Below are 14470 nucleotides of genomic sequence, written 5' to 3'. Positions count from 1 at the left end.
TGTCAATGCTATCAATCCAAGAGAACCCTTCTCCTATTGGCAGTTGGAGTTTCAGTACATTTTACAATCAGTAAGTGTGGTTCTTTTCTTAGTTAAAATTCTTTTTAAATGCCATTTCTTTTGCCATCTCAATTTTTTCCATTTTCTTTTCAGTTTTCTGAACTCATCCAAAGAAATGGCAAAAATGCCACCCCCAAAAAAAAAATTAGAGGAAATTTAACTAGAAGTCTAGAACAGAAATCTTCTTAATTTCTCTTAATACTTCTTTTAGGGGTGCACTATTAAGCATACAACAGGCCATATATATTGGTATTAACCATTTTCTTTGCAATGGTTCCATGGTGTTATGTTGATGTAGCATAGAGGCTGCTAGACATTGTTACCCTTTAGTTTTAGTTGGCTTCTCCTGGTGTAAAAGCTCACTATTTGTCTGTCTGGAAAGAAGGGGACATTCTGGGATGAGACCATATAAGTTGTTGCAAGCTTTACCCCTAAACGCAATTGAATACATCTTTCAGGAAGCCTTGTCTGACCACTTTGGGAGTCTATTAACATGAATCTTGTTTAACCATTTCAAAATGAACTAATGATAACTAGATGAAGTGGATTTATGCTTAATCCATTAAGATCTAGTTGGTTCCATCCCTAGTGTTCGTGACATAGCTTCTGTTGTAGAGTTCAGATTGTATTTCTGGGAAAGCAAACCTGTTGAAAATTTGCTATTTTTCCATTACTCGGATAAGGCTGAGAAGCGAAATGGGGAGACTTGTTTTGCCTTGTATGAGTATCTTCCATATTTGCGGGAACAATGTTCTTCTATGTCCTATGCACTTCTATGATGTAGCTACCTTTTCAGGTCTTATCTCTGAGTGAGATGCAAGGCATGATCCAATCCGCATAATTTTTCACCTACGGTGGAAAATCATTGATGGAAAGAAATTCCATATCTTTGAACCTTGAGGTTTTTGGGGTGGTTTTTACATTTAGATGACAATGAGTTGCCCATTTAAGGAAAACTTATCTGGTTATCACATGCCAGCGTGTGTTTTGGGCTACATGAGTACAATTTCACCCTTTTAAAATCTCTCCATTTTACACCTTGTCAAATAATACTATTTTTTTTGCCCTTTTCAGGGTTCAATTGAAGAATAGACTCCCCACTTGCTATGTTTCCCTGGTTAGAGTTACTCACCATCTTACAATGGAAAATGGTAATAATGTAAGTTGATCATTTTGGTATGTACATTTCTATAGGTTGAGGTGTTAACTAGTGAGCTTATCATCAAGTGAAGTTTCTTTTTCCTGATATTAGATTAATTATTGTACAGATTTGATCATCAAGTACAACTGGGGAAAGAGTTCTTTTGTTACTTCCATAAGTCTGTCAACTATAAATTTCAAGTTCACTTTGCAGCATAAGAGGTGGTGTGAGGTGATGTTCGATGAACCTTGTATTTTTAATCTCTTTGTATTAAGCATAAATATGAAGTCCATCCATTGACCTGTTTTCATGTCCTAACAATCTCATTACTGGTTGTTCTCCACCTGTTTTCTGCAGGATAGTCTTCAGTGCACATACACTCGGGTTCTTTGGCCACACTCACAGAGATGGGACCCAAGAGTTGACTGTCCCGACCATGTCATGGAATGCAATTGATGACCCCAGTTTTATTTTTGCCACTTTGGGAGGAACAAAACAGTGACTATTAGCCATTCCTCCCTTGCTAGAGAATCTCATGTAATTATGGCCTACATCTCTGTTCTGATTCTTTAATTTTTACAGCACTAACATCCAACAGCTCACATTTGTTGAATTGGGAAGATAGCTGTGCATCTCCTGTCACTTTGTATTATATTTGATTGGTTATTGTTGAGAAGTGTAATATAAGAACTGGATGCTAATCTGAGTTCAGAGGAAAAATAAGGCAAGAGGTTTATAAGTTGTAAAACCGTCCATGCCTTAAAAATGAATGATCCATTTTTTCGACTTCTTTCAACAACAGTTACCAATTTATTACCTGTGTATCTGAATTTGTTCAAATAGATCAATAAGAATTTTTTTGGTAACCCCTCAAAAGGATATTTCAGTACCTAATAATACACTGAAGCATCTGAAACTTATCATGACATAATTAGATAAATCTCTCCGCCCATAACCCTCCTGATGATGTTATTAGCTTCTCTAAACTGATGTGCAATGACTGCTCTTGTTAATCCCATATTGAAGAACAGTGGAGTCACACATTATATTCATTAGATACCATATATCTGTTAGCAAATATTGTGGGAGGATTCCGAACATTTCCAGCAGTGGCAAGTGTCTGGACTAGGAACACAGAGAGCCAAAAAACACTTCCAAGGAGCATTTCCAAACTGTATCTCATAGGAACTTAGTACTCACAATTCATAGGTTACAGGTAACATATGCCATGACAGATGTTTTAGAGGTAGAATATGGAGTTTGTGGTGGACGAGAGGGCACTGAAGCACATGGCCAAAAAGAAGGGATGGATCATGGATGCTTTTGAATGGAGGGCTATGAAGAAAAGTGGCATGTATGATCTGTTATCCAGTCCAGAATATGTGTTCTTCCCTGTAGAGTCAGATCCATTTGATATGAACCAGTGTTTTTAACACTCCCACATTGGCACTAATCTAGAATGTAGAAATTGAATATGAATTCTCTTCATTAAAACGAGTAGAAAACAACTCCTCAAAACATGTAGGCCACTCCTTTGCTCCACCCTGAAACAATGATGGCTGCTAATCAGCTAAGTGCAGTGTTCCAACACCTTTGCTGGTGATACAGGAACAAGAATATGGAATCAACCATGTCAGCATTTGAGTTCTACTAAAACTTCATCTACTCAAATTCCAGACGTTTATTAGGGTTATTCTCTGTTTAATCATATCCAATTGATACCTAGGAAAGCTGCTTTATTCTCTTCAGCTTTCAAGCCATGCATACTTGAAAAGGTAATGTGGTACTGAAAAGGCATTACTAGTTAGTGCTTCCAGTCCATTGAGCCATCAAACAGAATCTGTATTACTGTGAGGGACTCATAGGTACATGCGGCAATGGAAGGCCTTAGGGGTAGCTGATGAGGGATTATTCTCCAACAAAATATAACCAATTTTATTATGCTAATATATATAGAATTTTGCCTTCTCCCCACCCCACCCAACAAAAAAAAAAAAAAAGATTTAGATGTTTGACATCAATGATATTTGGTGTTTTCTTTTGAGTTTCCCTTTAATTATGTTCATTGAAAGCATTATAAGGTCAGCGGCTTCTTTGTTTATATATATATAAAATTTGTTTTATTATTTTTTTTTGAAAAGAGAGGTTTGGTAGAGAAAGTGAAGTGTGGTAAGCAGATTACGGTTGAAATTGGAATTGAGGATATGTTCCCTATGTTCCTTGACTTAGAGACTTCGGATAATATTCCCTCCTCTGTTGATGGCTAATGCTTTCTTTGAGAAAAAGTAGAGAGATAAAAAAAAATATTCCTCAGATGGACACATGAGGCCATCTTAACCTTATAAAATGGAGCTCATGGACCTTGTAGCAGTTACAAACACAAAAGAGAATAGTCTCTTAAAGAGATGGATAGTTCCAGTCAAGTCTCTAGGAGATGTGAATTATACTGTCAATATCTTCATTCTTGTTTCTCCGGTAATCTCATTCTTGTCTTTCTTCCCAGGAATGTGTGGTGGCTAAGATAACTTGAGTTTTATTAGATTTGTTTCTGGGATTAAGTGTCTCAACTCTTTAAGTGTAATCTCTCTGGCTCTCTCTCTCAAAGAAAGATGGTTTAGCAACAGACCCAACTTTGTTTAAAAATTTCGGACAAGGGTCAGTCATGCAACCAAACAGCCAATACTTTTTCTTCTATCTTCTTGTCTGTTACAGTTTCCTTGGATGATCACTGAGTAGGATTTAATGTGTCTATTGAAAATGACAAAAAAAAGCAGGCAATGGTGCAACCGACAAGCGAAAGCTTGTGGAGATCCTTACAACTAGGAACTTGCAAGAGCTCAGGTTTATTCATCAAACTTACAATGAGCTCTACAACCAAGATCTTCTTCACATCCTCTACAATGCTCAAAGAAACAACCCATTTGCTGTAAGCTCTTAGCCTACCCCCAAATTCAGAAACAATCAATATAATGTTATATACAAATTGTGTTTTATGTCTGTGTTTGGTGGATCTACAGAGGGTAGTGTATCTTCATATGAGTGAGCCACAAGCTCGTGATGCTGAGATTGTGAGAACTGTACTTATTGGAGGGAATGTGGACATGAACACTCTTATTGAGATGGTGTGTACTCGCCTGTCCTTAATGCTTCAGTCTATCAAGCAAGGATTTCTCTCTCTATACAATTCAGATATGGAACAGGATCTTTCCCATAATATCAAGGGTGGCTTCAAAGAGGTAAACTTTCAATTAAATGATAGCAAAGGTCCGAAGAGGATGAAGCTTATCAGCATCTCAGTTGACATAATTTTCTTTTGGTGCTCTCCTTAGATTCTGTTGGCAGTATTGAAGTCAAGTAGCCACTGTGGTGGCAAAGTTGATATGAGCATGGCCATGTGTGATGCCAAGACACTGTATGAAGCAATGGAGAGTGGGAAATCCCTTGATCAGAAGACCATGATATCCCTTATAAGCCAAAGAAGCACTGAACAACTTAAGGCCATATTGGTCTCCTACAAACAACTCTATGGCCATGAGTTATCCAAATCGCTTAAGCGAAATAAGTGTGGACCTTTTGGAAAGGATCTTTCAGTTGTTATCAGATGCATCCAATATCCTGAAAAATACTTTGCAAAGCAATTACGAAGAACGCTGCAGAATGGTGATTCCCAAGAGGTTCTTATTCGAATAGTCATTACACGCTCTAGAATCGACATTAAGGAAATTAACAATGCTTTTGCTGCCAAAACAGGTTGGTCACTAGAGAGCCTCATCTTAAGGGTTTTCAACCACAATACCACTGATAAGGCTACAGGCTTCATTGCTGAATTTCTTGTTGCACTTCTTACACATAATTGACAAAATCTATTATTTATGCATGTGTAAACTAATATGTGTACACCGGCAGGCCCGATGATAAATAAAATACGCAGTTTGATTATGCAAAGAAAATTTATTGATTCTGTTCTCTTTTTCTTTTTTTTTTCTTTTCTTGCCAAACATAGGCTGAAGCTGAACTAAATAACATGGTCCCATGTATGGATGTCAACTAATTTTTATAGATGCTTTATATGCACCTATTCCTTGCTTTTCTCTCCATTTTCCATCCATTGGGGAAATTAAATGATATTTTAGGGTCAACATTTTAAATGGGATTTAATCTAGGATTGAATACCATCATTTTACCTACCCCCTCCCCCTCTAGTTCCTAATTTTAATTTCTGCACTTTAGTCCAGTTAGGGGTTGGCCTCAACTAGACAAAGTTATATGCATGGACAGTCTATATTTGCCACTCTTTTTACAGTGAGTCTTACTTGACTGGGAAATAAAGGAGAAAATGGGCTTTTAAAGAAGCTTAGAAAATAATGTCCTATTTCTTAAGGTGAAGGTTTTCCTTCCTGTGGGTGAAGAAAATCTAGCCATTAGGGTGTCATTAGTCCCTCTGCCCCCTGTTGTATGAAGTCTGAAATGCCCTTGACACTATTCCAGGAGTCCCATCCAACCACCAGAACCCATAGGTTAAGAGATTCTCTCTTCACCGTGGTTGAAGTAAAACTCGGTCCATTTCTTAATATAAGAGTTCCGTCAGTTACATGAAACCCTATGGACTTCTTTGACAGAAAAAAACATATTAAACCTTCTATCATACCAAAAAGAATAATCTAAATTGGGCTTTAATGCACATGCCTAAGATATTGATTTGAAGAGCCAAAGAATGTTCTACTTTAGAAGGCATGGCGAACATTTGGGAAAGCATTTAGTTTCAAATGACACAAACATGAGTATCCATTCAATCTCCTGCAACCTACCAAAGAACAAATGGTACCATGAAAATTGAAAGCTCAAATCCAGATGTTATTTTCCCCTATTTTTCGTCTTGTAAGCTACAGAACCATTGTTACTAAGTAAAAATTTCAAATAACAGTTACAGGGTACTCTTCTTCTCCCACAACTAAGAAATGAGATCCTTCCTCCATCACCAAAGAACCACCTTCATCAGCTCTGCTGAAGTGGTCACAAGGGCTTAAAGCAAATTTAATTTCAGCTCTTTCCCCGGCATTTAAGTGCAAGGTCTGGAATCCGAGCAAACTTTCCACTGGGCTGCCATGTTGGAGTTTGGCCTTCCTCACAAAGAGCAACACGGAATGCTTTCCTGACATTTCCCCAAGATTTTTAACTCCAATCACAGCCAAGAATGTCATGCTCTCACACAGTTCATTCCCTATGTCTGCCACAGAAACGTAGCGGCCAGAATCTGATTTCTTAACTGCCTGAAGGTCGGCAGATTGGTTTAAGTAGAGCTTATCTTTGGTAACAGAGATGAACTCATAAGAGTGAGTTGAGTAGCTGAGGCCATAACCAAAATTGAACACTTTTCTGCCTTGGTAGAATCTGTAAGTTCTTCCAGGATAACCGGATGCTGGGTCAGGTCGCATCCTCATATCCGTCATTGGCACTTTGGTGTATTCTTGTGGATACCAAGTGACAGGTAATCTTCCCCCTGCATGAGAGAACAAGTAGCCAACTCATTCAACTGATGAATCTCTTTAGTAATAGAGGAACTGTTTTTCTTCTTCTATTGTTTTTGCATTTATATTGTTGGCAAAATTGATCTATATGACATGAAAAGGAAAAGATTATGAGAGTTTTATGTTTCTTCACAGACACTCACTAATCAGAGGTGTTCTGCCATCCAAAGTAAAAGCATTAGTTAATAAGATATACCTGGGTTATGGTCTCCGAAGATAATCTCAGCGAGCGCAGTTCCACCAGCTTCACCTGGATAACCAGCCCACAAGATGCTTCCAATTTTATTATCAAGCTTTGCAAATGAAATATCAACCGGACCACCACTCAGGAGCACCAAGATCACTGGCTTCTTTGCAGCTTTGGAGACACTCGCGATTAGACTCTGTTGCTTCCCGGGGAGTACCAAATCCACTCTATCCAGGGACTCCTTCTCCTGTGTTTGATCCAAACCCATGATCATAATCACATAATCCACTGTTCTTGCCAGATTCACTGCCTTATCGATCGAAACTGAAGAACATGCAACAGAGTTGCAACCCATTTCATACTGAGTGTTCTTGACATAGTTCTGTAATGCTTGGAGAGGTGTAATGGATTTACATGGAGGGCCAGCGTAGTTTCCAACAAGTGTGGTTGCATTGTTAGCATTTGGGCCAATAACAGCAAGAGATATGGATTTGGTTTTTGGCAATGGGAGGAGCTTAGCAGAGTTCTTTAACAGGACAATGCCATCACGGGCAGCTTCAAGAGCTAGACCCTGATGTTCCTGGGAACAGACATTGTTGGGACCGATGTTGCCGAAAGGCCGTTGCCTTGGATTACCATTAAACAGTCCCAAACGCATTCTGATAGAGAAGAGGTTATGGAGAGCTCTATCTATGTCAGCTTCCAAAAGTTTTTTCTGTTCAATTGCTGATTTGGTGTATGTCTGCAAGTAGGAACCACAGTTTACATCCATCCCTGCAGTCATGTTTGTCACAGTTTAGCACAAGAAAATTCCCCCCCCCTCCAAAAAAAGAGAGGAAATACTAGTAGAAAATCCACACAGAACCTCTTAAGGCTGTGTTTGGTACTTGGAATGCATTCTAGGTCGATTTCGCATTTTCGGAGGACGATAAAAACAACTATTAGATTCCAGAATCCAGACACAAATTATGCAAAAAATTCAAATAGAACCTATTAGATTCTAAACACCCGAGACTGTGAAACCATGTAAGATTCTAATCCAACAGCTCAAACTAGTATGTGAAGAGATCCAACTAATATATGAAAGACACTCAAGATCCTAGACTAACCCATGTGAGATTATTCCCAACAGAACCAAATATTATGAATCTCTCTCCAGGAACACAGAGATCATGATCTAATAGAATAAGATGTATAAAGGGGGAAAATTTCTTACAAACCGGGCTGCATCAAAATGGAATAATCCCCCATATGGGTTCGCAAATACCCCTTAGTTTTTGTTTTTTTTTCAAATTCTCCAAATGGGAATAGGATTCCATTTCTGCGCCGGTGATCACGGGCTGCCCGGTTTGCAGGAAAATTTTGTCTATATAGAAGGTGCAAGTATCATAGTCTGCCCGGTTTGCAGGAAAATTTTGTGTGTATTATTAAAGTTGCAAGTACCAAAGTTTTGCATAGAAAATGGGGTGGGCTCAGCCGGCCATTTTATATTCCAATGCTGTCGTACAATACAAGCCAAGGAAACCAGAACCCTGCACAAAACGGGCAAAACAGGCCCAGATTTATAGGAAAAGGAGCCACCCGCTGGCCCAATTGGCCACAGGATTCAATATGGGTGTTAAATTTGAGCCCAGACCAGTTGATCAACCAAACTCCTTATTGGTTCGGTGTTGATTTTAGGTTTTAAAAACCATTAAAAAAGAAAAACCAAAATGGCTAGACCAACCAATAAGACACATCAAAAATCAAAATCGATCATTTGGATTGGAACAAGAAAAATCATTAAAACTAAGGGGGAAAAGAACATTAACTAGTCGCATGGTTCAATACCGAGACATAAGACTGCGTAAATTTACTGCTCAACCCCTAATGAAATAAAATATCCCATTCAGATAGGAGGTTGGATAGTGTCCTTGTACAAATACCGTCCAATGATCTCCAGGGCCAATCACATGGAATCCACTCCTCTACTGTGGATTCCATGTGACTGGCCTTGGAGAGCATTGGACAGTACTTGTACAAGGACGCGATCTGTGCTCTTCAGATAGATCCTCCTATGCATGCTCTCATTGGTTCCCACGTTAGTGCAAACACTACAACACGAGATAGCCCATCTCTTGCCCTAAATTTAAATATATTTATATATATATGAAAATTTGAGACTAGATCAATAATAGACGGATAAAGGACCATTAAAAGAAAAAACCTATAATGGATCAAAACTGATCTTTTATTTTTATAAACAGATTCGATCCAACCTGATATGTACAAAAACCACAAAAACCAACAAAAATCGAACCGGACTGCCCATGCCCTATCTACAAGATGTGGGATCCAGAGTATGGGCTTTGACGCACTAAAGGACAAACGATACAAAATCCAAAATATGCCACGAGCCACCGACGCAGAAGAAGAAAAAGGAAATTCATGAACTCGTGTTCCTCTCCGTTTGGTGACCAAAAAGCACTCTTAAAACTAAAGTTAAATGATTTAATAATTAGTGGGGATTATGTGGGGGCCACACGAACGAACGTACCAGCTCGAAGAACAGCTCCTATCGCATCAGCCGGTGTTTTAGCATATCCTTGAGCATCGTGGATGATAGAAACTGCATCACAGTCTGATGTGATGTACCTGATCACAGACCACCAAAATTAGTCTTATCCCATCCGTCTCGAGGAAATTTTTACACAAACACACCGCCACTATATTATGTACTGAAAGAGACCAAAAAAAATTTGAGAATTGATCGATGGTTGGTGTCGGTTTACCCATGAAAATCCCATTGTTCTCTGGCTGTTTTGGTTAATAGATTGAAATCTGCACAGTTCGGGACTCCATTAACACGGTTATAAGCGCACATAATCCCGCTAGCTTTACCTTCTTTGATACAGCTCTGGAATGGAGGTTGGTATGTATCTGCTAAATCCTGCAACGATACCTGTGCGCCATAACCAAGTTTCAATTCGATTAGAAATGTCCAATAAAAGAGTGAAACTCAAAGAGACGGAGAGAGAGAGACCCATTTACCAATCCCTTTCCACCATTAAAGTCCCTCAATTAACGGTTGTCCATTTTACTTTTCCACCAAAAGCAGAGGAAAAAGATAATAATTCACCCATATCCCAATAATAAACTAATTACCCTTTTTGAATTTCAATTTTTTTATGACGTTCAAACTTCGAAAGACGATATGGGTTTGAACAATGTTTCAATCACTTAAAACACTTCAATTAAGGGTATCTTTACGCATTTCAATGCTAAAAAGCAACAAGAAATCGATAAAAAACTAAAGCTTTTCAGTTTATACTTACACGAGCATCGAAGACATATCGAGTGTTGCCCTTCCAGTTATCCAAATCATAAGCAGTGAAGTGTTTACAACAAGCTGAAGCTTGGAGATGATTATAACCGAGCAACCCACCTTCGAAAGAATCCCCTTGAATGCCTCTCACATACGAGACCGCATACCTACCCGTTACAGATGGATCTTCCCCTGGTGTCTCTTGCCCTCTTCCCCATCTTGGGTCCCTGAAGATATTGATGTTAGGTGCCCAAAATGTCATTCCAATAGCTTGTCCCGCATTGTAGACTGCTCGAGCTTCGATTCCAATAGCCTTCACAGAAGACACAAACACAACCCAATTTGGTGAAAAAAGAGAGAAATTGAAAGGATAAACTTGAAAATTGAAACAGAGTTATCAGTAACTCACTCGTCCGATGCGATACCAGAGATGGGCATCAAAAGATGCGGCAGTGAGGATGACTTGAGGGAAGCTTGTGGCGGAGCGAATCGTTCCGTTGAATCGGATGCCCTTTCCTGAAGCGGAAACGCCATGTAAGGACTCGGACCACCATTCATAGCTGGGGATTCCGAGTCTAGGAATCGCCGGAGCTGTGTTGACGAGTTGGGATATCTTTTCGTCTAAGGTGAGACGAGAGACGAGGTCTCGCACTCTTTGACTGATGGGTAGGGATACCTTGCAGAAGTGGAAGGAATTGGGTGACCCGCAAGTGAATGGAGGTTGCTGAGCCACAATCACATTCACACCAGCCGAGGCAAGGAGAACCAGAAGAACGAAGAAGAGAAGAAACTCTCTTTTGAGTCTCATTTTCTGAATATCGCAAATGGTAATGGGTTCTCTCAGACCTCACTGCCTCGTGCCTCTCCTCAGTAATCAGTCAAAGCTACAGGGAAACGGAAGGCTCTGCTTTAACTTCTAGTCTTTATGTCATTTTGCCTTCCTAAATATATGTAAGTAGTAACTAGGTTCTCACTCTCCCATCCCTCCAACCCCAGGATCCGACTCCTCTACTTCCAAGGCGGGTTGTATTTTCGTGCGTCCAACTTTGCCTCACATACAAGACGCTCGGGCAGGGGCAAGGCGGTACTTTCTATCACCTTGTATGTGGGGCAAAGTTGGGCGCACGGAAATACAGCCCGCCTTGAAAGTAGATAAGTCTCTTCCCCAACCCCATCCCTCCAAGCTCTCACTCGACGTATGAAAGGACAGAGCTACCCTTATTTCAAACTTCAAACTTCAAACCGACTGATCCGGATCCTCTTCGTACCTGAACCAAGAAATGGAAACATGATTTGGGGGATCGGGTACCGGCCGGATTATATAAAAGATGGTTTTGGACTCGTTCAAGATGAATATTTATTTTTTTCCTTTTTTTTTATGAAAGTGTAATCACACAAACCACACACCAATCAAAAAATAGGAAAAGGTGTGTGGGTTTAGTCTCACACAGGGTGTGTGAGTGGTATTTATTGTTTATATCCACTATTCTATAGTCCTAAAAGTCAGTTAACCTTTTGGGATTGATGTGTGGTTTGTGTAATTACACTTTCATAAAAAAAATGAATATTTACTTAACGCAAGAGATCCTTGCTAGGTTGTGTGGCTGCTATACCAGGCCGTGGCCAATGGAACACTCAGGGTGTCAAGTAGGGAGATTTTTTATTTTGTAGAGTAGTAACTTCAGCGGGGGTAAGAAAAACTAAGGGCTATGTATAAAAAGAGAGATAGGTGCTTTCATGAATGAATATGGTAATCCAAAAAATCTTTTTTTTTTTTTTGTAAGAATAATCCAAAACATCTTGTAGTTACATGATGGGGGCGACGCAATGGATGTTACATGACCGATCAATATTGTCTATTGAGAAAGAAAATTCTTTCTAAATTTCGGGTCGGCCTAAGGGTGTTAATTTGGGACCATAATTGGGAACCGTCTAAGAACCGTCTCGTTAAAACCTGGTATCGGACCGTTCCATTAATAAACGAAATGGTACTGGGATCTGATTTTGGTACCGAATAATAAATGAGACAGAATGGTTCTAGGATGGGATTTCCAATGGTACCAGTATCGAAATATCGGTTAGGTATCGAAACTATTAGTATCCTTTCAAATGGTATATTTCATGTTATTGTATTGAAGGTATATGGCAGTAGTTTGATGTATTTTAATGTATTTTCTCTTATGGAGATTTTAGCCAATGGACCTTTAGTTCCATTTTTCTAAACTTGTTTTGTGATGGCACTAAAACCATATATGAACTTGTTTATTTCGTCCTCATTAATTCTTAAACGTCGTTTTGAGAAACTTACATGTGATCTTAGGGAGTTTGAAAAAGTAAAACTATGAAATTCATCTTGGGTTTGTACTCTAAGTTGCTTTCTAATAATGGAACCATCTCGGAACCATTAAAGTTCTTATCCTTTTTTTACCGGGCCTAGAATCGTTTAGGAACCTGTATCGTCTCGTCCCCTTAATAATCGAGACTGAGACTTAGGTTTGGTCCCGTTTACTAAATGAGACGGTACTGGGATTGACACCTTTGGTATCGATACTGGTGTGTACCCATCCCAAATACCGGAAATCATCCCAATTGACACCCTTAGTCAGCCACTATTCACTTGATTTATGGTCATAATTATGTAAAAAAGATCTTTACCAAAAATTATGTAGGAAAGATGGCCAAGTGCTCCAAGGCGTAGCATTTGAATTACTATGCAAGCTTTGTTTACCGAGGAGTAGAATTAGTCTCTTTTTAACTTTCACCCAATTTACTTCATTTTTATTTTTTGGATAGAAATTTACTTTATATGATGAACCACAATGTAAAAAACCAAATAACAATATACAAGAACAACTCTTGGCGGGGTTGCAATATAGGGAAGCCGTGGTCTAGTGTAGGATCCCCTACCCAGGATCTTTATCCCCTCAAATTATCTGTTCGTCAATTTCCTCAATTCTATCTAATAGAGGATAAAAATGACCACCCTACCCCTTGTTCGAATACTCTGATCGGGTGGAGTCCTCCTCCCTCTATTAGAGAGAATTGAGAAAATTGGCGGGCAGGCAATGAGGTGATAATTTTCCATTGATCATCCCACCAAAAAAACAAACCAATGGATACCTTTAAAATTATTCCAATTACGTCTAAGAATCTCTACGATCAATCCTACTTTTAAGATCGTTTAGTAAATGAAAACAATTATGGGATTGATCTCTAGGGACTGAACAAATAAGGAACAACCCTAATTTATTTAATGTTTAAATAAATAAAATTGGAAATTAGCCTCGATGGATTCCAATTATGATTGAATCAAAATAAAAAATCAACCTACATGGATTTCGATTCTTATCCTGTCGAAATTGGTCTACACTTTATAAATGGATCAATTTTGCGCTTCGAGAATCATTCAGATCAATCCCGGTCCAATTCCAATTCCGATAAACAATGTAGAAAACAATTAGACAATCAGACATAGCGATAACCAATGTGAAATGAAACCAACATGCCTGGAAGCCATTACAGTCACAAAGCAAGGGAGGTCCACAAAAAATCTTTTTTTTTCTTCCTCTTGAGGCCAAATGATTAAATTTTCCATTTTAAATCTTACAATGTGAAGATCAAATGCAATCCAAGAAGAAGAAAAAAGAGAGTTCATGATATGAGATTGGTCAAGAATCAACATCGATCTCTATTAAGGATATGGTTTCTTTCCAGGGAGTGCTCAGAGGGGCATCGAAGGGTTGGATTGTGACGCACACATCCCAGCACGCACATAGTCAACCATCAGAATGTGTGCAACACAGCCCAATGGTTGGATGCCCCAAGGTACTCCCTAGGCACTAGGATCCCTGGAGGCATGGTTCTAAGTATCGATATTGTATTACTCGTATCGGGTGATATGTATCAATTTTGTTAGTCATCGATATCGATACCGTGCCAATACCGTATCGATAGCACACTACGAACAAGAGGTAAAATGGTAAAACAATTAGTTTTTTTTGTTCAATACAGTCAATCTAGGTCTATATTATATCGATTTTACGTGTTATCGATACCTATTTCGATACCGTACACTAAAACCATGCGTGAAAAAGAGCTCAATCCCTCTACTGATGCTGATGCAAAATATGATACCGATTCTTCAAACCATGATACCAATATCAACTTGGAATGATTGATTTGATAATCTGTACCATCATCATTGGTACCATAAGCTAAGACCATGCTCAAAAGTCAACTTGTTTGAACGC

The 14470-nt window shown here is 38.9% G+C and overlaps 2 protein-coding genes across 2 annotated transcripts; one reads left to right on the top strand and one right to left on the bottom strand.

The window, feature by feature from the left end:
• Positions 1-3582: 3582 nt before the first annotated feature.
• LOC122668472 (annexin D8-like) lies at positions 3583-5080 on the top strand. Its single transcript, XM_043865034.1, has 4 exons — positions 3583-3676; positions 3976-4127; positions 4219-4437; positions 4531-5080. Exons 1-4 carry the CDS (start codon positions 3607-3609, stop codon positions 5056-5058), a joined length of 969 nt encoding a protein of 322 aa, XP_043720969.1. The 5' UTR covers positions 3583-3606; the 3' UTR covers positions 5059-5080.
• An 862-nt stretch (positions 5081-5942) lies between these two features.
• LOC122668453 (probable beta-D-xylosidase 7) lies at positions 5943-11059 on the bottom strand. The gene is made up of 6 exons (XM_043865020.1): positions 10630-11059; positions 10231-10533; positions 9688-9857; positions 9453-9550; positions 6926-7690; positions 5943-6701 (listed from the first exon to the last, which is right to left on the bottom strand). Exons 1-6 carry the CDS (start codon positions 11026-11028, stop codon positions 6115-6117), a joined length of 2322 nt encoding a protein of 773 aa, XP_043720955.1. The 5' UTR covers positions 11029-11059; the 3' UTR covers positions 5943-6114.
• Between the last annotated feature and the right edge of the window lie 3411 nt (positions 11060-14470).

This window comes from Telopea speciosissima, chromosome 1 (assembly GCF_018873765.1).
Source record: "Telopea speciosissima isolate NSW1024214 ecotype Mountain lineage chromosome 1, Tspe_v1, whole genome shotgun sequence".
In the NCBI taxonomy this organism is placed as follows: Eukaryota; Viridiplantae; Streptophyta; class Magnoliopsida; order Proteales; family Proteaceae; genus Telopea; species Telopea speciosissima.
The sequence above is the reverse complement of the archived record's forward strand: the minus strand, read 5'-3'. Positions and strand labels throughout refer to the sequence as shown.

Coding starts and splice junctions, on each gene's coding strand:
- LOC122668472 (XM_043865034.1), top strand. CDS start 3,607: ATGGATAGTTCCAGTCAAGTCTCTAGGAGATGTGAATTATACTGTCAA. Junction 4,128..4,218: donor AAAGAAACAACCCATTTGCT/GTAAGCTCTTAG, acceptor GTGGATCTACAG/AGGGTAGTGTATCTTCATAT. Junction 4,438..4,530: donor TCAAGGGTGGCTTCAAAGAG/GTAAACTTTCAA, acceptor TGCTCTCCTTAG/ATTCTGTTGGCAGTATTGAA.
- LOC122668453 (XM_043865020.1), bottom strand. CDS start 11,028: ATGAGACTCAAAAGAGAGTTTCTTCTCTTCTTCGTTCTTCTGGTTCTC. Junction 9,551..9,687: donor GAACAATGGGATTTTCATGG/GTAAACCGACAC, acceptor GTCTGTGATCAG/GTACATCACATCAGACTGTG. Junction 7,691..9,452: donor AGGAGCTGTTCTTCGAGCTG/GTACGTTCGTTC, acceptor ACATGACTGCAG/GGATGGATGTAAACTGTGGT.